A 27,202-nucleotide genomic window follows, 5' to 3' on the forward strand; every position below is an offset into this window, starting at 1 on the left:
GGCTCTTGGCATAAGTTCAGTGATGAAGTAGGGCTGAGAGGGCGTGATGGAAGTCTCTGCTTAGCTCCTGTGGATGGGGATTCATCTGACAGTCACAGCTGGGGGTTTAACCCTGATCCGCACAGCATGATCCTGTCCCAGCGTTAAAGACCAAAGGACACACTCACTCTAACTGGAATTTATAGAAACCCAGCCTCCAGCAAAGTGTACAGCTTGATACTGAAAAAGATACTCTTTTTTTTTTTTTAATGTTTTATGAGTGAACACACTTTTTTGTCCCCTTTACATGTACACAGATGAATGTCTCATTGTATCTTTAGTGTCAGCATTATGACATTTGATCAAGTAAATATGCACGTCCTGCAAAGCTGTTATTTTTCATAAGTATCTTTTTTCTTTCACACATTCTCAGTTTCAGTCTTTCTCTCTCTCTCTCTCTCTCTCTCTCTCTCTCTCTCTCTTTTTCTGCCTTACAGCCCTCCCTCTCTCAGTGTGCGTGCTCTATATGTCAAGGAAATGCAGGATCATCTTGCGCTGGTGTTCCATGCAGTGCTGCAGATGTACAGAGGAATGTGTCTGTCTCATTTCAGAGGAGAGGTAATGGCGTAGGGGAAGGTGTCAGTTTCATATATTGCCATGTCCTTCTTCACAACCGCTCCGTCTGGATCGCCTGTAGCATTAAGGCGCAGACTGGATATCACAGGCTGCTAGGCGCCACACTCTCACCATTGGCCCAGATAAAACCAGTGGTTCTTGGGCCTCAGGTATCCAGAGCAGCGTAAGGAGTCTCTGAACCCCCAATGCTGCACCCATGACCTAATTCGATACTCCCCACCCTCCCAATACTGGCTCTGTTACTGCTACACTGTTGAGGCATTCCAGGATGCAAGTTTTGTACATAACTGTACCCAGGCCAGTAAATGAATCCTGTTTTGTTTTTTTTTTGTTTTTTTTTCACGTACTTGGAGCACTGTTGACAGGAGTAGCAGTGGAAACTTATGAATGGAACATAGAAAGTTTTATTGTGTTGTAATGATCCTTCACTGGTTGGTACTGATTGTCATTTCACCGCACTGACACCATTTTGGTGTAAGTCATCTGTGATGACAAAATGAAAATGAAATGATTTATCTGTGTGGGGAGCATGACCACCTTACAGGAAGTCCATACTGGTGGATTTTTGGGGCATGACATGGGAGGCACGAAGGACTGACTGGTCCAAAAAAAGCATCAACACCCCTGGCACTTTATGGAGGGGGGTGAGTGTGGGGGTGAGGGGCAGAGGCTCCAAAATAAAACCAGCTGTCAGGATCTGCTGGTTGCAAAGAGGTTACCACACTTACTGGAGCAGGTCTCCATCACAACTGGGATTTGCTGGGCTGGTGCGGACTAGACTCACACACCCTGCTGGCCAGGGGTTTCCTTGGCTTCTCTCTGTGGGATTGTATCATAGAAACATCAGAGTAGTGAATACACATACTTGGTGAGTTGTAGTTTGTTCAACCTGAAATTTTCCCCAGAGCATTTCTTGTGGATTGACAAGGATGGATCAATAGTACGGTTTATCTTAGTAAATGCGTTTTCGTTTTGCCCTGAATGCCTGGATTGTATTTTTCCTCTGTGGGTTGTATGATTGCACTAAGCATCTGTTGTTGATTAAAGTGCATCCATATGATTGAAGTGCTTTCATCTTTGTGCCGAAGAGACTTATGGTAATGTTGTTTTGGTGTATTTCAGAGCAGCTTTACAGATACATTGGGGCAGGCAAAGCGCTGCACAGCAGGTGAAAAGCAATTCTAAAAAAAACTTTGATTTTCTCCACGGGTGGAATCAGTTAGTAAGGATTCTGTGGGTTATCGTTAATGGTGATTTCACTGATCAATCATCAGATTAAATATACTGCATTATGGATTTTCTGGGTAATTTATAACATGTGCTCTCTTTTTTAGTACCTCTCCCTTGTGTAGTCTACTTTGCATTAGAAACTTGCTTGGCTTCAGAAGTTTCTGGTAATTATTTTCAGCGTTGTCAATGTGGACGTTGTATGATTTGACTTGAATGACAAAGGCCACACTGTTCCCATTAAATTTCAATATTGCCTATATATGATTTTACTTTTTATAATTAAATTACCATAAAAACTCATGCTTAATTGCTAGTATGACTCCAAGAGATCACAATATTGGTGTACAGATTACTGGAACACAGGTATGGAAAGGGTAGTTTTTCTAATCTTATGTAAAATGTGTGTGAGTCACAAAAGCAATCTGAGAATTAGCAGTTAAAAAAAAGAGAAGAAAAGAAAAGAAAAAAAAACAAAGAAAAAAAGAAAACAGTCTCAAACCTCTGGCTGGCCTGACGGCCAGTAGCCAGGAGTCTCTCTTTGGGAAACCTGACTCTCTTGGACAGCCTAGTTAAAAAAAGATTGATTTATTTTTGCAGGGACTCGGCGCCTAGATTACTTCACTTTCCTGTTATGTGAGCTCCAAACTGAACATAACTTGTCACAAGATATCTCAGAGCTGTTGTCACATTTTTTCAACATCAAACTTTCAGACAGTGTGACATACATTTCTGACCGCTAGGAGTAAGGACCACTGTCGAAAATCTAAGTATCGTTTCACATAAGGTTATCTTCTCTCTCTCTCTCTCTCTCTCTCTCTCTCTCTCTCTCTCTCGTTACAAAAGTGTGCATCCAGGATCGTCATTCTTTCTGAAGTCTGATACCATTTTTAAAAGCATTTTAAAATTCTCAGTGAGAGTGACTTGACTTATTTTGGGAGGTTGATGTCCTAGTTCCCTGTCATGTCTGACAGGTCAATAAGTTTACACCAACATACCCAACGTGCTTATGAAGCTAAACAGAAGTGCAAAAAGAGCTCTGATTCCACCAACATTAAAATCTGAAAACTCTTCCACAAGCCATATATAGAGAACTCCAGTGTTGTCTTGATCTGTAGGGACTGTATGAATATTTTTCCCCCAAACTTCTTCCATGATACAAAATGAATTCAACAAGAGTTTAGCCTCTTTGAGCAGGGATGAGATGACGACACAGGGGAGCCTTTGATAAAAATTTGACACATTTTAAAATAACAGATCATAGTTATGTAAGTATCCTTCTGAAGTTAAATAGGTATCAGTACCCTAGATATAGTCATCTACCCCATGATACCAATTCAGAAATCAGTGGCTTGGCCTAGGAACAGTGCTCTGGCTTTTGATATCTTGCTTTGTCACTGTAAGCAAGAATCGAGTCATTTGTATTCTAGGAGCACTTTTAAAGGGTGACATAATACGATTTCACATATGTCTTCTGGTACTAAAATCTACTGCAAATGGAACTAGATAGTGAGTAGGGATTTGTAACACTATAGTCAGCACTGTAATACAGTCACAGTTCATTGCTGCATACGATGAGGCAATAATTTGTCTAATGAAAGTGGAATCTTCTCAAAATTTGATTGATGGTGTACATAGTGCTTAATCAGTATAAAAGAATAAAAAAGTTTGGCGAGGCCATCTTCTTATAAACAGTTTCTTTTGTAAATTATGGATAAATGGATAGTCCTGAATGTTTCTCTGAATGGCCATTTAGAATAATTGCCTGCTCATTTCTTTCATGCCAGTTTGGCACAATAGATGTGGCTTAATTAGAAATATTAAGCAACAGTCATAATTGCTCAGGGAAGTGTGTGTGTGTGTGTGTGTGTGTGTGTGTGTGTGTGTGTGTGTGTGTGTGTGTGTGTGTGTGTGAGACTGGATGTGAATGTTTGTGTTTGTGATTTGATTGACTGTAGCTAAAATATTTGTTTGCCAGTGGAATACAAATATTTTTACATGTGATATTTAAAGGGGATGGAGAACAAATTTTCAGCCCATCTTTCACTCAGTTGTTTTCAATGGTTACCAAACACATTCATGGCCCTGGCAAAATATGAAGCATTTCAAACCAAATCCATTGTTAGCAATGTAACAGGACAAACGAAGCCTTGTTGACTCAAACATTCAAATATTTGTTCATGTGTATTACATGCCTGAAAAACGATTAATTTTTAATTAAGCAACTTTTTTCCACCGACCCTTAGATTTGGAGAGGATACTTTGCTTAATGTTATAAGTGTAGAGTTAGGATATTTTGCTTTGCATCAATGTTTTTTGAGCATTCCAATGTGATTAAAGATTTCCGTAGAGGAAAACAGATCGGCTATAGACAGGTAAATAACTTAATTGTTGATCAGAATCAACACACAACACAGTAGCTCTGAGACAGAACGATAACAATGCTGGGAGCAACTGACGACCCAAATTTATCCAGCCTGACTTAACAACTCCAACCAGCTGATGAGTGAACGCTGTTTATCAACAAATTACCCAGTGCGTCAGCAGCACTGCACATGTGTGTGTGTGTGTCATAAGATGAAAATCAGACCTTTTGCTTGAGGGAAACAGTAAAACAAACAGACAGACCCCCACAGTTTGGCATGATACAGAAGGACTTTACTTGCAATATAATTAGGGAGCTTCAGTCCCAGTGCGTACAAGCTGGTACATGAGCCTTGTAGGTATGGAAACAGTAGTCTGTGTTGCCAGGACATCATTATATAAGTACCGTTTTACAGCAAGAAAATCCACATTTTGCCTTTTGACTGGACCACCGCTGTGACATTTGCAATTAGTTTGACTTGGATGGATCATGATTCCTTCAACCTGGCAACACTGTCTGTGAATTTCTCCTCATAAGCTTTGTATAGGAACTATATTTTTAGAGTGACATCATTCGCAAACAACACTAAGAAGTCGAGCTATTCTATGGATGACATGGGTTATAAACAGTTTGTTGTCGGTAGTGGATTTATGGGATATGAGTGACTTTAAAAATCAGTTGGCACTGACCCAGGTAAATGTATGTACAGCCAGGCTCTTGAGAATTGAGCAGTGATAACATGTAACATGAAGCTAACATCTACAGTAGCCCTGGTTTCCAATAATATGACATCCTTGTAAGGCACTCAGCTATATTTAAAAATGTCTCCCCTTTTTGACCGGTGCTTATGCAATTTGTCCTCTCTGCGCAGTAACATATGTAACTGGATTGTCTAGGCAGTAGCACTATCCGTACTATAAGTACTATAAGTACTGTACTAGTGCTAGTACTATTTTCAATTTTATGAATAAATGAATGCAATACAGATTCTTCTTTAATATGACTTTCCATACAAAACTCATTCACACACACACACACACACACACACACACACAAAACCTGGCTTTGTGGTTTTGACTGATACGTCACTACACAATCAAAACTAGCAAAACTATCTTCTGCCAAATGCCACATGAAAATGTTTGTTTTCTTATTGGTGGAATGAAAATCTAATTGGTAAATATATACATGTTGGTGAAGTTACATGTTTGTTGAGTGTCGCAAAATGTTTCCAGGTTTATCAAAACTGTCTTTGGTTTTACCTGTTTACCACTTCAGTGTGATCAAGGAGACTCAGTCACTAACAAATGTGAGAATATATTGTAATTTGATTAATTGTATGACACATTTTAACATTTAGTTCAAATAATTAACAGCTTAAAAACGACAGCTTAAAAATAAACACTATTACATCACATTTCAACGCTCATAAAGTAATAGACGATTAATTATACAACTATGAGATATTTCTCTGAAGGATTTCATGCCAAAGATTGAAGTTTAAGAGCATTCCTTGTTTATTTGTTTCTTTTGTTTAGTGCAGCTGCAGGCAGCGTGGTTAGATTGCAACTAGGACGTCAGGAGGAAGCAGACCACCAGAGGGGCGGAGCTCTCTCTGAACCAATCCCACTGCAGAGCCGCAGGGCCCTGTACCAGGCAGCCGTATACAACCAGGCGAACACCAGTTATCCCAGCTTGGTATGACCACAATACAATACGTAATAACACGGACAAACCCACTAACAGGCACACTTAAAAATACATGTATCATAATAAAACACACTCCAATTAAAAATTGAGCAAATTTAACAAAAAGACGAATTTGCTTCTGTGCTGCTGATTATCTATTGTATTAGAACCAATACAATTTGCAGCCCTTTGACTGTTTCACACAATGACTATGATACCATGTAATCAGTCAATATCAACAGAAGAAAGTCTATTTCATCTCAAAAGAAAAAAAAAACATCAGTCAATATCAAATGAATAAGGTCTGTGAAGTGTTCCAATGAAGAATAGCACTGTCAGTACATTGATTACAAGACTATTCATACACTCTCCAAAAGCAGTGTGATTCAGTCAATATAAACACATGGATTTAAAATTTTGTCAGAGGAAATATTGTTAACCACACTATGTTAAAGTCGAGATAGCAAAATATTAAGGTCATTGCGTTCTGGCTCTTCTGATTAGCCTTCATGTCTGAAATCGTTCCCTTTGACTGCATACTAGTTCCTTTCATTTAAAAACAGAGTTGCTTTGATTTATACCTATTGACATATTAGTCATATTAGCTGTTTGTTCTAAGGTTTTGTTTTAATCTACGTAATGGCCTTTTGTCACTGGTAAATGCTGAGAGAAGTCAGATCTTGAAAGTATGGGTATAATTTCATGTCAAAACACTGAGTAACATTATGATGATATGGAAAAGGATCCTGAATATTTACTGGCTGAAACCTGTTTATGGGTGTTTTTATTCTTGATAAATAGACATCTATGCTGTATTTTGGTGAATGTTTACCAAATGTTTATCACTGACTCACTGAGTGACAGTTGCAAGTCCACACTCTGTTGCCTAGCAACAATATAGCGTTTATACCTTTGCCATGGTATTATTACTGCATGTACAAATAATTTTGCTTACCAAAAATAACTTAAAATATAAATGTGTCCTTATTGTTGCTTTCAGAGTGGAAGCCATTTCAAATTACATTGTTTCAATATTCTGCATTAATGACCCATGACCTTTTGGGAGGGTTTGAGCCTCAAACTGTGTCAGCTGGAGGGAGAAAACATTAAATGTGATGATGTCATTGTTTGTGGCAGTTGTTGATAGCTTTGTCAGGCTTTATCAGCCCGACATGATGACAGCAGAGCAGAGAGGGCGATTAGTGGACATGCTGAAGGAAGGACACCCGACACCTTTTTTTACGAATTCCAGGCTGGGAATAGTGTAAGAGTCCATCACAGGCCTCATGACTGCCTCCTACAGGATAACCTTGAAAACATCCTTCGCACATGTTGCATACGTCCTAGCTAGGGTGACCATATTTTGGTTCTCAGAAAAGAGAATGATGGGTGGAGGGGGGTTGATGCATTCCCCTCTGAACTTATGGGGAAATTTAAGTGTATGTCACTTTATGTTCCTGTCATTGCGCATGTAAGGCTGATGCTTGACAGTGCAATGTGAAACTGCATTTGTACTTAACTGCCACAATACATAGCCAGCTAGTCTTTAATAAGACAAATAACTGCTAGCATAATAACAGTGGGAAGATGACCTTATTTCTTTCCATTCAAGTTTTGGTGGCGTTACGGCTTTCTTAAGGTCTCTTAGCTGTTGCTGTGGTGTTAACGGTAATGAATGAGATGCAGTTTAACTAATGTTTATGGCATGATAGTATACATCATGGTGGCGTGCGAGAGGGCGGGACCTAAAGAAAAAGGTCAAAGCAATGCAAATGCACACACAATGAATGGTGACTGTGGAAAGCAAAAGCCTAATCCCGGACATTTTTGGAGATTTAGAAATCCCAGCTGGATGCATTTTTTAAGTCCGAAAAAGAGGACATGTCCACGGAAAAGAGGGCATATGGTCACCCTAGTCCTAGCAAAACATGGAGGTTTCTCCTTTTTGGCCTTTGCAAGTATGTGTTCCTTTCACTAAGAGTCAATTCACCATGATCTAATTGCAGCTTTGTCTGCAAAATTAAGCTTGTAATTTGTGTGTGTGTGTGTGTATGTTTGAGAGAGAGAGAGAGAGAGAAAGAGAGAACAACTGTACATAAACAAAATGAAAGTCATCTTCAAGGCATTTGCAAGACGTTATTGTGTTTTCAGCAGCATGTAGTAATGGTGTTTTCCTTGCTTCATTAGGTCATGGAGGAAGCTGAGGTCTGCTCATTGCCTGGGGGGCTAGCGAGCGTGCGGAGACAGTTTGAGAGCGAGGAAACTTCCACTGCACACAGCGCAGTTACTCAATTTCATTTCACACATAGAACTGTGCAGGTAATTCATGAAGCCTACTGCATACAGCCCATAAAAAATAAGACTAATGGAAGCTGTGGAGACATTCAGAATTAAAATACAGTCTGGTCAAATTCCCTCTCTCAGCCTATTAGTCCTTCAGTCCATCCACACACATATATAGCCATTGTAAAGTGCAAAGTTTTATCTGCAGAATAAACAATTTATATACAGGCAGTGTGAACAAACGTGAAGTGAATGGTAAAGCTTTTGTATAATGTTACACTTTAAGAGCATAACTTCAGTGCTCTGACAGTTTCAGGCTAAATGCCTACATTTCCCTCCCTGTTATTATCCTGTTGTACATAATGGCATGTTGGATGAGAGCATACACTACGTTATGAGATATTGGGTTTGTTTTTACTGCCTTGGTTGGGAGATACCAGTTCAGTTTTAATTGAGCTAGCCTAGAAGTCTGAGAATATACTGCACAGGTAACCCAAAGAGTGTCTTGAAAGAGTACATAAAGAGATGGGATGTCTCTTAAAGGCAATCTTCGTGGTTTCTCTGCAAAATAGTTTAAATTCTCTGCTGAGTCCTCTTAATCATCTAGCTACAGTTGTGTTTGTCAAAGTGAACACCAATTAATCACATTTCAGAAGTCGTTTGTGCAAATATGCACACAACTATATGTCTCTGACTTTCCTTAGCCTGACAATGTATGATTTCTGTCACTTGTTTCATAGGAAACATCAAATTCAGTGCAGCTGAGTGCCAACCAGCAGGCCCTATTTTTCAGTGATGAAAAGGTACTGATGACTCAGAGAAGTTTGCGGCTGACACCAGACATGACAGCTGCTGTCCTCGAGTTATGCTTCATCAAAAAGAAAAGAACTTGTCAAATTTATTTGTTGACCACTGTTCTGTCATCTGAGGGAATTTACTTGTGGAGAGTAATCCAAGAATGTGACTGAGATGAGAGAATAAAACTCAAACAGTTCTACTGATTAACGTAATACACAGTAGCTTTCACTCTAATTTATTGAAGTTATACTTTACAGTAGTTATGACCATGTCGCCTGTTCTACAGATTTCACATGAGCAAAATATTCAACAGGACGTGACTACCAGCATTGAAAATCATCATGATGAAACAGGTAAGAAATGAACCCATATCAGTTTTTACTGTGTTAGTACAGTGTCCTAAAGATGCTGAGCTGCACCTTATACTTCAAATATAGTAATTATGGGATGGAGAAGTTTTGAAGTTATTATATTACGTTTTTAGTTACAGGTGAGGAAGAGGAATACTATCCAAGGCTCTCAGCTAGGGAATTGGCACAGCACTTTGAAAAAACAATTGAAGAGGCTGCACCCAGCAAGAAAATTAAGGTAACTCACACATCAATACTTTCATCTTCTGGTCTTTGAATCATTTGGGTTGTTTTGGATTTTTTTTTTTTAAATTCAAATCACAGTTGTGACTTTAATTTTAAATGAATGAATGAATGAATGAATGAATGAATGAAAGAAAAAAAAATCAAGGTGAGAATCTCCTGTTGTTGTGCAGTGGCAAATTTCCCTGCCGAGCAATTATGCCTAATGCTTAATCCATCTTCTCTGAGTTACTTTATCTCCAAACATTTACTCTCAGCCCTAACCTATTTTTCCTTTTATTTTCTCTCTAAAGTAATGCACTGTTAATCTGCCTACTTTATCAAAGCGCAAACAGGGGCATTTTACAATAAATTGCTTAGCGTTGCAAATGCAGTTAAAACAAAAAGCAATTTGCAAAGTGTATATTACTATGTAAACTACAGTTGTGAAGATCAAAACTGAATGACACAATAATTTTTTGTCTCCTCAAAAAGACCGAGCGTGACATCACCCAGAATCTGTGCACGTCTATTGCTAGTGTGTCCCAGCATACTTCAAAGAGTGAGATATGTGAGACAGTGACGGAAACAACAGCTGAGGAAGAAGAATATCTGGATTCTGTATCTGCCACTGATGGTGAAGAGTTGGATTATCTCCCTCCACCACCCCCCGACTTACTGGAGGAACCCTCAGAACTACCGGAGTATTTCCCTGAGCCACCTGATTCACCAAATCCAATCAGACACCCCATGAACAGAGAGCAGTACTTTAAACAGAGAGAACTCCTGGAACTCAAACGCCTTTGCAAACATGTCCACCCTGATGTCCGTAAAGATCTGGAGAGAGAGTTCTACGATGAAGTGACAGACGAGGAGAGAGAAGGACTCCTGGATGATGACGGACTAACAGCTGGAGATGTGCAGGAGGCTGCATATGCATTTGAGAATGGTGGGAGCACGCCAAACAGGAGTCCTGAAAGGGAATACCTAGAGTGGGATGAGATACTCCGTGGTGAAGTTCAGTCGATGTGTTGGATGTTTGAAAACAAACCTTTGGATTGCATCAAAGATGACTCCTCAGATGAAGAAGAGGGCCAAGACATCACTAAACAGGAAGTCATCACTGGTAGTGATGTTAGAAGCACAGCCCTGATGTTTGAGACTCAGCCCATGGATTTGTTGGGAGTTGACCACAGTTCAGCACAACAAAAGCAAATGTATAATAATGTGGCCAAAGGAGATGTTCGGACAGCTGCCTGGTTATTTGAAACAAAACCCATGGACACTCTGAATAAATTGTATAAAGATGAAGAGCAGACTAAAGAGGTAGTCTTCACACAAGAGGTGACAAAAGGAGATGTCAATTCAGTCAGGTACATGTTTGAAAATCAACAAATGGATTCCTTTGGTGTCACAGAGACTATTGATGAAAAGCACCTTTTGAATCTGAAGTCAGTGCTAGAGGAGATCAAAACTGATGTGAAGAAAGTCATCTGGATGTTTGAAACACAGTGCATGTGTCTGTTAAGGGAGCACTCAGGTGAAATGGTGGAAATCACTTCAGTCCGCAGAGAAGAAACAGAAAAGGGGGATGTCAAAACGTCACGGTGGCTGTTTGAAACAAAGCCTCTGGGTGAAATTAATGAGAACCTTTCTCAGGTGAGGCTCATTTCTGGCATATCCATAGAAGACAACCAGCAAGGGGACATCAAAAAGGGTCGCTGGTTGTTTGAGACAAAGAGATTGGACTCCATAAATGAGGAGTGGGAAAAGTGCCAAAAGGCTGAGAAAGAGGAGATCATTGGGGCAGATGTCCGCAAACACTGCTTGGTGTTTGAGACTCAACCCATGGACACTTTGAAAGATGATACAAATGCTAGACCTGCGACCCCAGAGGAGATAATAGGTGGTGATGTGAGGTCTGTAAGACACTTTTTTGAGAGTGCTCCTAAGAATGAGTTGAAGGAGCTTGCTGAGGTAGGTAAGCTCAAGAAAATGGCAGCAACTGAAGAGGAGAGAGGGGATGTTAGACATCAAAAATGGAAGTTTGAGAACCAGCATCTGGAGAACATCGGGGAGGAGCGTGCAGATGTTGGGAGGCTTAAGAAAACGGTAGCATCTGAGGAGGAACGAGGTGATGTGAGACATCAAAGATGGTTGTTCGAGAATCAAAAACTGGAGGATATCAGAGAGGAGAGGAAAGAGCTGGTTCGCATGGTCAATCTTGAGCTGAACGAAGAGAACATTTCAAGCTTCAAAGGTGATGTGCAGAAAAATTGCTGGGTTTTTGAAACTCAACCCATGGATACTTTGAAAGATGATTCAAATGCCAAACCTGTCATTACAGACGAGATTATAGGCGGTGATGTAAGGTCAGCTAGACACTTTTTTGAAACAGCCCCTAAAGAGCAGTTGAAAGAACTTGCGGAAGTGGGGAAGCTGAAGAAAGTAGTGGCATCTGAAGAGGAGAGGGGGGATGTAAGACATCAGAAATGGAGGTTTGAGAGTCAACCACTAGAACAGATTGGAGAGGAGAAGAAGCAAATGACAAGAACAGTAAACGTGGAGGATGTTGAAAAAGTGGACGTCAGAAATTACAAGCAAATCTTTGAAACCACTGATTTAAGCAGACATGATCAGACTCAAAAGATACAAGTGGAGGGTGTCACCACTGGCTCCGTTAAACTGAACAAAGATCTTTTCGAATCCACACCTTTATATGCCATGCAAGACAGCTCAGGTCACTACCATGAGGTGAAAACCATCCGTCGAGAAGAGGTTGTCAAAGGAGATGTCAGGAGCTTTAAATGGATGTTTGAAACCCGTCCCATAGATCAGTTTGATGAAAGCATTACCAAATTTCAGATAATCAAGGGGATCACCCAACAGGAGATTGAGTCAGGTGATGTCAAAACAGCTAAATGGCTATTTGAGACCCAGCCTCTTGATGCAATTAAATACTTCAGTAACATTGAAGACGAGGAATATGTTACCAGAGAAACCACTGAGATTGTCAAAGGTGATGTAAAAACCTGTAAGTGGCTGTTTGAGACTAAACCAATGGATGAACTGTATGAGAGAATCGCTCTCAGGAGAGAAAACGAAGATGACGTCCACAGGGGAGATGTCAAAACATGCACCTGGCTCTTTGAAACACAGGCCCTTGACACCATACGAGACGAATCAGAAACAGTCCTGACAGCAAAAACAGTGAAACAAGAGGACATCCAAGGCAAAGATGTACGCATGGCTCGTTTCCTATTTGAGACAGAGAACCTTGAGAACCTCACTGGAGAGGATGACAGAGCTTTTAAGACAGTTACTGAGATTGATGTTCAGTCTGGAGATGTATCACGTATGAAGTACATATTTGAAACACAGTCTGCTGATGTGATGACCTCGACCTCTGAGGAGTTCATGCATAAGCTGAGGACTGCTCAGGCAGAAGATATACAGAAAGGAAATGTAGGAAACTGTAAGATGCTCTTTGAAAACCAGCCAATAGATTCAATCTGCGAAAAATCTGACGAACAGAAAAATATACGTACCGTGATGGATGTGCAGGGGGGCAACGTTGACAAAGGCCGCTTTATTTTTGAGACCTACACTTTAGATAAGATTCAGCAGGCCTCTTCTGAATCAGACATTTCCAAGTTGCAGAAAATTATTTGTGAGGAAGAAGAGAAGGGTGACGTAAAAAACTATGCTATGATGTTTGACACGCAGCCTCTCTATGCCATCCAAGACAAAGAGGGCCACTACCATGAGGTCACCACACTCACTAAAGAAGAGATATTGAAAGGGGATGTAGTTGGTGCCCGCTGGCTCTTTGAAACAAAACCTCTTGATTCCATCAGGGACACGGATGAAGTTTACCTCATCAAAGCTGTCACAGAGGAAGATGTTCAAAAAGGTGACGTGAAATCAGCAAGGTGGAGATTTGAAACCCAGCCCCTGGATAAGATTGCAGAGGATGTCAAAGTCTCTGTGAAAACCATTGATGACATTCGAGGAGGGGATGTAAAGACAAACAAACAGCGTTTTGAGTCAGACCTATCCTCACAGAGGTTAGTTCGTACTGTTAGCATGAGTGAGATCCACAAAGGTGATGTGAGGACAGCTAAATGGATGTTTGAGACACGAACCATTGATCAGCTCCATGGTGAAAATTCTGAGGATGAGATGGAGAAGGTGACGATGGAGGAAGAGGTGAAGGGAGATGTCAAACAGCATGTGTGGCTATTTGAGAAAAACCCACTGGATAGCATTACAGATAATGTTGAATCCAAGCAAACGGCTCGTGAGGAAATACCAAAAGCTGACGTAAAGACAACAACATGGTTGTTTGAAACAACACCGCTCCCAGAGTTTAATGAGAGCAGCACAGAGAAAACTGAGATCATTGGTAAAAGCATCAAAGAAACCCTGGATGAACTTTATAGTCAACAAATGGTCGCATCAAAGGGGATTCTCATAGAAGCAGACGAGATAGGGGATGTAAGAATGGCAAAGTACAATCTGATGAATAAAGAGACCCCTGAGATCCAAAAAGAGGAAATTATCAAGGGTGATCTGAAGAGCATAATGATGAACCTCTTGAACAGGCGAGAGGAAGCAGGAAGAGGGGTCATCATTGACGCAGACGAGCGGGGGAACGTCAACAGCACAGTGAGACAACTCTTCAGCCAGCACACAGGAAGCAACGTGGAGAAAGAGGAAATTATCAGGGGTGATATTCAAGAAGCCATAAACAAACTCCTGAAGGAGGAGAGTTCAGCTAAACGAGGCATTCTCCTCCAGGAGGATGAACGGGGAGATGTTCGCATGACCATATATTCTCTCTTCAACAAACAAGAAGATTTAGCCATCGAAAAAGAGGACATCATCAAGGGTGACGTAAAAAGTACACTTCAGAGACTCTATTGTCCGGAAAACCAGGAACAGGTAGCTAAAATTAAGGTGGACGATGCAGAAAAGGGAAAAGTAAGTTTCTATTCAACCTGTATAGAGTCAGGGGCATTGGATTACCTTAAACAGCTCCAGACAGATGTAGATGAGACACTTCCAGGCAAAGTTGAGAAAGAACAGATCATTGGTGGAGACATTAAGGGTATGAAACTGAGCCTAGAACGCAATCAAGCCCAAATTGAACGTACTGTGGATAAAGAATACATAGTCCCTGGTGATGTTCACAACACAGTGAAGGTTTTCATGACAGAGCCTTCAACATCGCTCAGTCATTCACAACGAGAAGAGATTGTGAGAGGTGATTTAAGAGCTGCTATGAACTCGCTGACACGGTCCATAAACCAGGCTGTTGTCCTGGAGAAAGAAGAAGTTGTGAAAGGTGACATACCTACCACCCTGCGATCTCTCAGGGAGGCCCAATATCTGTCCAAAGAGGTAGAAAAACCAGAAATTGTCCCAGGTGACATCAAAGGAGCACTGAAATCCCTTAAAGGTTCGGCAACTACCAAAACCGATATTGTCGTTGAAGATTTGGTCCCAGGAGACATAAAAAGCACATTGAAATTGTTGGAGGAGGCTAAACAGGTGGTGAGGGAAGTGGAAAAAGAGGAGATTGTTAAGGGTGACATTCATACGGCAATGCAGAGTCTGCAGGAAGCTTCTAATGAGAGAAAGATTTACCAGCAAGAAATCGGTGTCCAGGGAGATGTCAAAGGCACTATTCAGCTGCTTCTAGAGCCACCACCCTCTCCCAGAATGCAACGCAGGCCTAGCACAGAGGGAGATGTGAAACTGTCCATTAAATCCCTGTATGAGATGCAAGAGCAGGTGCAGTCAGAAAAAGAGGAGGTGATAAAAGGCGATGTTAAAGGTACAATAAAATGCTTACTGGAAACCGCACAGCGTGCAAGTCCCAAAATCCCCAGGAAAGAACCAATCAGAAGGGTCAAAGTTCCTGCTAAAAACGCATCACCATCGCAGCAAGAGTTCCAGGCACTTAGGCCAACTCCTGCGATCAAAAACCTCTCTAAGAGCAATGAATCACAGAGGAATGTACAGAAGATTGCCACTGCTAAATCAATGCAAAATGAATACATATCTCAGGAGAGAAATGAAGTCACATCCCACACCACAAGCAGCAGTACACATGAATCAGAAACAACAATTCTAGAGCACAAAACGATTGTTCAAACGCATGGCATCAAAACTCTGAAGACAGAGTTCCGTAACCTTAAGACAAACCACAAAGGTTTAATCCGATTAGATAAAGACAAAAGCATACAAGAGATCCCCATCCCACCCCCAGCAGCTACACCGCCAGTCTCTGAGCTCCCCCTCCCTCTGCCTCCACCTCCTCCTGAGTGTGATAATATCTCCTTTCCTGCCATCAGACAGGATAATGACCTTCCTCCCCCACCCAGTCCCCCTCCTCCACCACCACCACCTCCATCAGAGTCAGAAAAGGCGGATTTGGATCTTTTGCCTCCTCCACCACCTATGACTGAGCAAGATTTCCTTCCTCCTCCCCCCTCTCAGCAAGAACTTGATTCTATGCCGTCTCAGGCACTGAACATTACTCCCACAAAGCCAACAAAGATGACTGTCAAACCAGTCAAGGCTCCCACTTTGCACAAAGTGCCTAAGTTAGAGGCACCACAGCAGTTTAAAGAAATGGAGGAACTGCAGACAATAACTGCTTCACAAGTGATCACAGCAGATGAAACAGCAGAGAAAATAAGTAAAACCCAGATTCGGAGCCACTCATCATCAGTCTCATCCACAGTAACTTCATTAGAAACCCAGTCTTCAGTTTCCTTGCAAGCACCTGAGTCTCCTCGGCCTCCGAAGAAAGTTTTTACATCGCCAAGAATGACTCCTCCCTCCTCACCCACGCCAAGCACCAAATCCAAATCTCATTTAACAAAGTTCCAAACTCCGCTGATAAAAGCGGAGAAGAAATACAGACAGCAAAGAGAGGAGAGCACTCCTCCCAATTCCCCAGCTTTTGAGATTCACATGCATGAGTCAGTCAGCGCCGCACTCGAAATGCTTTCCACAGAAGCCACAAGCACAGTGCAATCAGAGCAGAGCATATCATTTGATTTCACTCGAGAAAAAGCTGAAAAGAGTGTGACCAAAGCCAAATCAGAGCCCGCGTCACGTGACTCACTCAAGCACGTCAAGCTTTCAGATGTTCCCCCAAGCGAGCCTTTCATCTCCTCTGCAAATGAGAAATCTCCTCTTGAATCTGCTGATATTTCCTCTGCTAAACAGCACATTATCTCCCATCAGACATCTGAGGCATCCTCCACTCAGCACCAGACCACATCTACCTCCACTAAAAAGAAAAAGCGCCGATCCATGACAACCAATATACAGCAGGTGACTGCAGCCTCCACCACTCAGTCTGTCATTAGTCAAAAGACTCAGCTGACAGCTGCTGAAAAAGCCTCTTATGATGCAAAAGAGCCCGAAAATGCTCTTAAAAATGTGAATAATAAACTTCAGACAGATGTCAAAAAGGATATCAAAGACGCCCAAGCTAAAGAGCACATCCAGTCTGAGGACAACAAGAAAATCAACAGCCCTTCTCCAAAAAGTCAGAGGAAGAGCCTCCCAGATTCCACCAAAATAGGAAAAGGGGGCACAGAAAACAAAGTCTCAGAAACTGAGCCAAAAGTTCAGAAAACTGAAAATCAAAAGACAAAGAAAAGCATCAAGCCTGTAACTCAAGAACCCAGTGAAAAAAAGGCCACATATCAAACTGAGACTGTGAAAGTGGAACAAGAGAGTGTCCAAGTGAGGGAGAGCATTGACAAAAAGCAAACTGAGATCGAGGCTAAAGTGGAGAAGGAGACAAAACAAAAACAAGTTGAAGAGGCACCTGTTTCTACAAAGGACAGTAAGCCTGAATCTCGCTCAAAAAAGAGGAGAAAGGCGAAGAAAGAGAAAGAAACAGGTCAGCAAACAAAAAGTAATATTTCATCTGGTCCTTCAGAGCCACAGAAACCTGTTTCAACATCTGTTAAAAAACAAGAGGAAATCACTGTTGTTCAGTCACACAAAGCCATTCAGGGGGAACACATTCAGGTCCATAAAGAGGTAATAATCACAGAGAGTAAAGTTCAGCAGAGCTTTCAGCAACAGGGTACGGTAAAACTTCAAAAGCAGGTAAAAGCCTCCCAAAAAAAGAAGGAGGAATCTACGAACCAGCAGATTCATGAAAATTCAAAGGATGATAGCAGAAATGTTCCAATAAAAGTGACAGGAAAGCCAGAACAAAATAAATCTGCAAAGCCCGTGACAGAGAGTGCAGAGACATCACAAAGATATGAGCAGGCACGAAAGTTGCTGTCTCAAATCACAGGGTTACAGGAAGCTTCAGGAAAAATTGACTCTAAATCTGTGAAAACATTGTTGAACGAAATCCCAGAGTGGCTTATTGAACCAAAGGAGAAAAGTGATTTAGAGGGAGCAGCGGTCAAACATAATGAACAGAAGCTCAAAGAAATTATAGCTCATGTGAAAACTCTCATTCAAGAAAAACTTACGGGATTACAATCAAACACCATGAACATAGAGAAACACGAATGTGAGCCTACCTCTGAAAATATTGATTTCAGTGGGACAACACAAAGAATTTCAAAAATAACAATTGGCTCCAAGAAAGTTGAAACTCAAAAGAAAGTGGTTGAAGAGAAAAAGGCCTCACACAAAAGTCAGAAGCAGCAAGAGAGGCGTGCAAAAATGCTTGATCCCAGGGCCCCCTCACCTTCATTAAGGATGCGTTCACCATCACCTACGTTCATCACCATTGAGTCCACTCGGAGGACTGACTCACCTCAGAGAATACCCCCATCACCTCCACCGATGCCCCCAACGCCTCCGCCACGCCGATCCGAGACTCCACGTGTTAGCAGAGCTTCTCCGTCTCCGACCCGCAAAAGAGCTGATAGTCTGGCCCGACTAAGAGACGCCACAGCCAAGCTTTCCCGTGGAGCTTCTCCCGACCCTGTTCCTCACCCTGTACAAGTCACAGAGAGGAAAGCTGAGATTGTGGAATCTCCAGCGTCATTTCACCGACAGATAAAAGTTGAGACAAAGACTGCTGAACCTTCAGAGACAGCTGACATGCTGACAGAGACTGTCTCAGTAAAAGACAGGAAAGAATTCTTTGAAGAGGCTCAGAGAGCTGAGGAAAATAAGACCCACGTTCCAAAAAATCCCATCAATATCCCAGAACGCCTGGGTCCAGAAATCGAAGAGCCTGAGTCAGAAAAGATTGAGAAAGAAAAAGAGAACCTCCCAAAGGTTGATCTGTCTGAACTGGTGAGCAAATTTGAATCACCACAGGTAAAAAAGCCCACTGTAATCCCAGAGCGGCTCAGAAGTGAAACAGAAGACCTGGAACCCAAGAGAGAGAACAAAACCACTCAGCAGAAGGTTGTGCCAGACTTTGACAATGAGGCAATTAAAAATGTTTTTAAAATGGTTGAGCAACATTCCTCTGTCAAAGAGCAGAAAGGGAAAAAGGAGGGGAAAGAGTCAGAAGTGAGTGAAAGCTTATCTAAAGGTTCAAAGCAAGATATTTCCCAAGCGAGTGAGTCAAATTCCCTGCCTCTCCATAGCCAACATGTAACAGTGGAGAAATCAGTCAAGCCCAATGGATTCTCTGAGACAAAGACAGTTACAGAGCACTCACAGAGTGTTGATGAGTTTGGCACCAAGATCAGTGAATCAAGAAGCACCAGAATCATCTCCCAACACTCGGAAAGTGTTACAACGCGATCGGTCCCTTTCTCGTATGCCGACGCCGTTAAACGGAAACCCACTGAAGCGAAAGAGCCGGAGAAGGCCTCAGCCTCTGCAGAGGAGCTGCTGAACAATTTCCACAAGACGTGGACTGAGAGTGAAAATGTGTTTAGAAGTCTGGGTTATAGCGTCTCAGGTGAGAGAACAGTGTGTCACACCTAAAGGAGACTGGTGTGACTCATGAACTTGCTTGTGCTGCATGATGAGAATGGAAGCTAACGGCACATAAGCACAGGAAAACCAGCTTTATCAGGTATTGAGAAGTCAGAACACATTGAGCTGTGCTGGCTGAACCTGAACTCACTGAAATGTGACTACATGATTTTTTTTTTTTTTGGCATGCCTTTCTGTGTGTAGTCTGTGAAATAAATTTTGACCAAGCTCTGCATGCCCTCATCACAAAAATACATTCTTTGCGGTTTTGACATATTTCTTAGCCCACAATATAGTTCATCTTTTATCCTTTAATCCCATTCATTTTATTCAGTAATCAAATCATTTTACAAAGATCCATTCTTTTAAGAGTGTCATCCCTGATCCATATGATAGCAGTTACTTTTCATATTTCCATGACTGATGATCAACTAGAACCTTTTTAGATTACTTAAGCAGAAGTTTGTCCCTAAGTTTGCCCCCCCCCATCTCCCCCTTACATATTTCCAGAGAAAACATAACTAAATAAAAAAGACAAATACTCCTGCCTGATTTGTTGATGTTCTGCTTGTTGTTGTTACTGTTGCTGCTGCTGTTGTTGCTGTTTCTGTTTTGTTTTTGTTTTTTAACCAGATTAATTCATTTACTTGTTGGGTGGAAACGAACTAAAAAATGCTTTGTAACCAACATTCTGGAAATTTGACTGCACCTTGTTTTGTTGCTTGTGATGCATCTGGTGTTTTGGCAAACACCCATGATGCAGTGCTCACGACTAAACAGACTTTAAAGCACCTCTCTATAACCCTGCTGAATGTTAAATTGCCAAAATGACGTGATGTATTATGAAAATATCCGTTGCCAATCTTCAAAACACTTTAAATTAATTTAAGCTCAATCAATCCATGATGAATTGGTGTTAATGATTCTCATTAGTTACAGTTTAGGTTATTAGAACGTATTTCTACCTACTCATGACATTTTCACCTTGATGTTTGACAGAACGTTTTAGCGCTGCTGTGACGATCGACTCACACTACTTAAATGTTTACCTTATACAAGTCATGCTCAGTAAACAATGATGTATTTTGTTAATTTTTTCCTCATCAGATTCGAGTCCCAAAGTCGGAGATGTGCACAGTATGCAGGAAGAGGGTTTACCCCATGGAGTCTCTGAAGGCAGACAAAAAGAACTTCCATAAGTCCTGTTTTTCCTGTGAACACTGCAAGAGCAAATTAAGGTATGCTGAGCTGCGATTACAGTGAAGAAAAAAAATCATTAAAATGGATATTTTGTGATGTAGTGACTTGTGCCTGTGTCATAAACAGACTCTCTACCTTCCACAGTCTGAGCAACTATGTCTCTCTTCATGGTCATTTGTATTGCCTGCCCCATTACAAGCAACTCCTCAAAATGAAAGGAAATTTTAACGACGGTTTTGGACAAACTACTCAAAAGGATGCACTGAGTTCAAGACATGAAATAAATGCCACTGCTGATGGACTTGACTGGAGATACTCAATTTCCCAAAGTAGTGTAAGTTCACTGTCTGACATCTTTAACGCCACAGGAAAAGATTCAGTTAAATCATTGGAGAGAACTGATCAAAATCCAAGCAAGATTTCAGTGGTGTGGCCTCCGCAACCAGATTCTACAAAGAAATCATTTGCTATTGAGAAGGACATTCAATTTGTTAAACCAGTCTGGCCACCTGAAAATGAGGCCTCGAAGTCTCCGAAACATCACCGAAGAAAAGCGCCTCCAAAAACCCGCCTTTAGAAAAAAAAAAAATTATACGATTGTTCCGAGGGGGAGAGAGAGAGAGAGAGAGAGAGAGAGAGGGATCTGATAAATGTCTCAGACAAAGAACAAGCAAGAGTTGCACTACAAATGCTGAAGTGCCTCAAAACAGAAAAGGTGACAAGGGTCTAAACCCAAGACAGGGTAAAGGAGAGTGAGAGAAGGATGGAGGAAGTGTAAACGTTGATAAGATGGAAAGCTGTCTTAGCTAGGTATGCATAGGTGAAAAAGTGTTGTGTGGGCGAGTAGATGGTCAAGCAAGTGATGAAGGTCTGCGCTGTACTTTAGAGAAGGAAAATGTTATAAGAGATAGAGTGAGGTGAGAAACTGATAAAGGTGCGAAATGAGTTAATGCCCAGCTCCGCTCATTGCAGATAATGTCTCAAATGGATTTTTTTCCCTAGTTATTCATTACAAAAGTTGAAGATATATATATAATTAAATAGAGACACGAGTTCTTATTTAACTCCAAGAATGATTTGAAGAATACAGGTGCCAACTATAAAGATCTGAAAATGCTACTATCATGTATCATTAGGGTACAAACAGACATCTCAGAGCTCAACTGTTTTAGGTTTAAAAGTAACTGAGGATCTCAAGTATCAGTACAGAATGATTATGTTAAATTATTCACCACACTTCTCTGATTAGACTTTTCTTTCCTACAATAACTATTCATTTCACCAAGTCCATGAGGAGAGTACCATAGTACTATTAACAAAACCTTTTCAGTTTGTCTCACAATATTTCTTTTTTTATTATTCTTTATATAAGTTGTATTTTGTCCTGGGGATTCCATTCTACATATCTACATTTATACACTTGCCTTTACAAGCACCTGGTGTGCAGTTTAGAGAAAATATAAAATGAATACTGTCTTTATCATCTGTGTCATATCTAATTGGTATTAATCATTTTGTTTATCTTGGACATATGTATCCTATTCTAAACAGAAAATATTATTAAAATGCGTTATTGAAATGTTATTTTTAGATTAGCCTTCTATGATTTGTACAAAAGAATTCCTGATCTTTTAAACATGTCAGGCTGGTACATCTGTAAGTTATCATTATGTACTGATCCGGAAAAAAACAATAAACAGCTCTTAATTCAACATGTCTTCGGCGTTCTGTTCATTTTTATCAGTGAGACAAAGTCAAATCTTTCCAGGTACCTAGTTCATTCATCACAACAATGTACGAGCTAGCAAAGCTGTATATCAAAAGCACAGGTCCTTCTCCCACAAACTTTCAAGACATTAAATGAAGGAAAAGGGCCAGTGGAACAGTTGCATGGTATCATACAGAAAAAAAAACCCCAAAGGGTTTTAAAAGGTCAATTCCTGGAACATGCACTACAACAGGCCACATGTTGAGAAACGTCTTTGACTAGATATCTGTAGAATGTGTTGGATGAATATTTACATTTTAAAAATTCTTTTAGACATTGTAGACCCTGAATCATTAAAAGGATGAAAAGGAAATATACATGTAGTGGGAGACTAGTCTGTTTAAAAATCAGTTCAGGAATGTGATTTGAATTTGAATGTGTTTTTACACATTTGACAGTCCTAATAAATAAAATCTCACAGAGCCTGAGGGGGAAGGAGGGGATATTGGACACTGTAATTGTAATTGACCCTTTTAAGGTGATGATTTAAGGTGCTATTTGTGTATTACTGTACATGCTTTTTGGCATGAGGTGACAGATGATTAATCTGAATAGAATCAATGAGTTAAAAAGAAAGTGGTTAATTACTGTGCTGGGATAACTCTATAATCCCCTCACTTGCCCATTCCTTCTCAAGCTCTGACTGTGCGGACTGAGAGTGCCACACTCACACTCATTGATGCTCGCACCCTCTGTTTTGTCTAATGCTTGAAAATCCCACAGCCACCTGCTCCATGGGTGTAAATTAATCTAACTGATCCAGAGAACAACGGACAACAGTAGGATCTCTCTCTCTCTCTCTCTCTCTGACCTCCAACCACTAGGGGGACCTCAAATGTCCAATAACAATTTTACATAAATAACAGAATTGGTTTTTTGTTTTTGAAATTTTTCACAGTGTAGTCATTTCTAAAGAAATAGAGCGGCATTGACTTCTTCTCCAGACAGATGATGTCCCTTCTTGCTCACATATAATCGCTAATCCGCTAGTATGTTACAATTAGCGGTCCCTGTGTCTTGCAGACACAAGTTTGATTGAAGGGTTGCAATAGAACGTTGTCATACTGATGCAGCAATCGCGGAGCAACCGCTCTTACCTACAGACTATTACATCTACAGGATACATGACTATGAAGTAATATTGTATTAATAACGTGCATTGATGCTAACGTTTACGTTCATTCAAACGTATTCCATGTGTTTTAGTTTCACTGTTCTTTAAATATATCATTTTGAAGTTCCAGCAGGTAAACTCTGAAACAAACAAAGTTTGAACAGGTTAATCAGGAATCTACTTTTTAATCTTATTCGAATGTTAAACTCGAAGCTCATAAAATTAGTAGGTGATTACAAAAAAGCTTTAAAAATTTGTATTGGGACATTTTCAGGTAGCAAGTAACGCTCACCGCGGCTAGTGTGTTTGGTTTTCCATTATACGTGGGTGTGGCACCAACTGTTTGTCTCCCTGTCGATAGGGTGCATCTATCGTATAACAGGTGTGAAAAATTTCCCGCCACTCTGGTGAATGTCAGAGTCAATTTTGAATGCTAAAATAGATTACGGGCCAAATTCTTTATGAAGCTGTAAAACGCACAATTATATTTCGGGCATAGGATATGCAATAACATTAACAAGTGGATTAAGTGTTAAGCTTCGTCTAAATGGGGAAATAGCATTCTTGATAAGTCATTAGGATCTTGAGGCACAGGCTCGAGACAGAATAGTGGAGCATTAGAGACACCATGATAAGGCAGAAAACTATTTCCGACACCATTATCATTGTGAATGTATGCCTTAAGGAACAAGCAGCAGCTGAATAATGAAGACAAAGAACCACGGAGTAAACTTATATATATATGGTAGAAGAATAAATAAAAATATCCCATAGATATCTCAAATTAGCCTGGTTAATAAAAGATCACATTAACGATTAATTTACTTCACATTCTCATTGTGGTAGGATGTGAATTTAATCCCTTCATTATTAATTTTGAGAGGTGTAATTTTTCATCAAGCTTAAATGGTTTAAGTGTCAGACCGTTGAATTATAATAGAATGTGTATAACGATTCCCTTTGAGGCAATAAACTGTAAACTAATCTACTTAGCCCGTAGAAGTGGGTGACTAACGCGCAGCGTTAATTCCAACCAGGTGGTTGAGAAGCAACAGACGCGTGGCAAGTAGGCTACTTTTAGACAGATCAGCGCGACGGTTGAGGATTAATTCGTGTGGTCTATAACTGGACTCCATTATTTGGTACTTAACAGATTGATTTTCATAGAAATGCCTGACAGTTTTAGAACATGTTCTCAAATGATCTAAATGCGTCAGTGACGTGGGTTGCCTTCCTTATCAGATTAGTCGGGTAATCATCTGTCTGTCTTGAACTCTGCTGGATTGTTCTCCGTGTCTGTAATGTGTATAAAGAGTAATTGAATCACTTTCTCAAAGTGCAGTGAAGGCTTCAGTACTAACAGCCCATGAAATATTGTCATGCCTTACTGAAAGAAAACTATCACATGCCTATAACTTTAATATTTAGGTAACTGTTGCTTTATTTATTAACATTGCCGCTTTGTTTACTTTTCCATTTTTGCGAGTTTCTAGAAATTTTTTCACAACGTCAATCGACCTTGCTATTTAAATTTATCTTGTATTGTGCGGGATTGGTTGTGTCGCTATGAAAGAGAGCTCATTCTGATTGGCCAGCTTTGTTGTCAGTTACTTGCTAATGCCACACTGTACCATCACGTTTCCTCTCGAAGGGTATGCGCTCGCAGTGAGATGCTGATCCGAGCACACAACGCCGTAGCATCAGCACCGCAGGTGTCGGTGGGATGGAGACATCAGAACAGGTAGGCGAAACCGCGTCTTTTGTCGCTTTTGATGTCCGGAATTAGAATTCCGAATGCGAATGGTTACTTGCAACTTCGTGCAGCCTGTGTAATATTCAGACACTGTCAGCTTAGAGTGTCGTGGCTTTGCGATCTTATTTCACTAACTATTTCTGTCACGGGTCACGCTGGGTGGACCGCTCTGAATAGGTTTATTTTGTCTGTGCGGTGGCATTACTGTTTCTGTTTTGCCCTTCATGTCTTGCGTGGCAAAGCTGGTCTGACATTTGTTAATGTTACTCCAAAATGCCACCGTTCTACTACACGGGGTAGAACTGGACATCGGGCAAATCTTTAACTCGGACTTTCGCTCGCTGTATCCAATAACCCCGACCATAGGTAACTCTTTGTGCTGCATGTATGTGCTCTTGTGCGTGGCAGTCCACACGACTACTTTACACCCCCCCCTCCCCACCACTAACAATATGGAAACAACTCTCCGGCAACGATTTATTGAATTATATAGTTGTTTTACTTTTCATGTCATTTCTTTCTTTCTTTCTCTCATTTTTTTTTTTTTACAAAGTTCAATTCGATTATGTTACATGGTTTACGTGTAGGTTCGTATAGGAGCTAGTAGTTTGCTGTAACATCGACAAAACCAGGAGATCTGTTTAAAATATTTTGAAAAGACATTGGCAAGTTTAATAGCTTTAATTGATTTCTGTAGAGATTTATTATATTTGGTATAATCGTTTGTATCCGCAGTACTCACTCAGGCATGATACCGTAACGTGGTGAAAGGAGACTCGGTACATTCCTCGGGTACTGACGTCTCTTTATTTCCAGTGCCGTTAACCCGACGTTGGAAGTGTATCTTTTTATCCTTTATCGCAGGTCGTTACAGAGCAATGTAGACTGGTAATCAACATTACCCAGGTTTTGTTAAAATATATTATAATTTCATAGATGTGGTGATCTGAGTTGCCACGGGACGAACACAGGGGCAGTTTGACAAATGAGTCCGCTAGTTATCCAGATGTTTCAGCTACGGATTGAACTTTTCGTCCTAGAAACTATTACTTATCCGTGCGGTATCTTTTATAACGGATCGTTATTGCTAATGGGTACACATTAACAAGAGGTTACGGCTAAGCATTTAGAGGTTTCCTCAGAGACCTCAGCTATGTTTATGTCCATATATACCCCAAATAATTAGATGCATTGATCGTGGCGATATTATTTTTCATTAATTATTACATCCGTCCCTCGAATTGATCTTTCAAATTCAATCAAATTCATTATTCATCTCGGGGCAGTTTGTTTCTCAGACAGCTGCTGTATCTAGTCCTAATAGTCTTATCATTAACTATTCAGTATTTAATCAGATGGCAGCTTATTTGAATTCATACTTCAGTGTGCAGAGGTAAAGAGGGTGTATTTTTAATCAAACCAAAACAGTCAAACCAAAACAGTTCACTCCATTAGTATAAACAAAAATATGCTTCTGAGTACAAACAAAATGTGTTCATAGGTTTATTTTAAGCATGTTAAATCTTTCACTTGAACATATCACATAGATTTGATCAATTTTGACAATACTTATCAAAACTGGATCTTGTTTACATGTAAGCAGATGTGAATTTTGGATCGAGTATATACTGTGTGTGTATGTGTGTGTGTATATATATATATATATATATATATATATATATATATATATATATATATATATATAATTTTAAGTTGCTCTCTTGAATTCTCTCAGTATTATTGTTAAAGAATTCATATGCCATGCCTGTTATCAAAACTCCCAGCACTGAGAAATATAGGTGCTCAGTTAGGTACTCAGTCACACTAAAAAACAACAACAACAATAACAACAACAAAAGTTAATATTCAGAAGTCCATTCTTTCT

At 40.4% G+C, this 27,202-nt stretch overlaps 1 protein-coding gene across 1 annotated transcript in view; it reads left to right on the forward strand.

Moving 5' to 3' along the window:
• Positions 1-20,681, forward strand: part of xirp2b (xin actin binding repeat containing 2b) — a 28,434-nt gene extending 7,753 nt beyond the window's left edge. Inside the window, exons 3-9 of the mRNA XM_030786649.1 lie at positions 5,746-5,905; positions 8,084-8,215; positions 8,920-8,982; positions 9,264-9,330; positions 9,468-9,565; positions 10,045-19,465; positions 20,590-20,681. Coding sequence (XP_030642509.1) covers positions 5,746-5,905; positions 8,084-8,215; positions 8,920-8,982; positions 9,264-9,330; positions 9,468-9,565; positions 10,045-19,465; positions 20,590-20,681 — 10,033 coding nt within the window. The remainder of the gene's footprint in view (positions 1-5,745; positions 5,906-8,083; positions 8,216-8,919; positions 8,983-9,263; positions 9,331-9,467; positions 9,566-10,044; positions 19,466-20,589) is intronic.
• The last annotated feature ends 6,521 nt before the right edge of the window (positions 20,682-27,202 follow it).

Source organism: Chanos chanos, chromosome 10 (genome assembly GCF_902362185.1).
Source record: "Chanos chanos chromosome 10, fChaCha1.1, whole genome shotgun sequence".
NCBI classification, from domain to species: domain Eukaryota; kingdom Metazoa; phylum Chordata; class Actinopteri; order Gonorynchiformes; family Chanidae; genus Chanos; species Chanos chanos.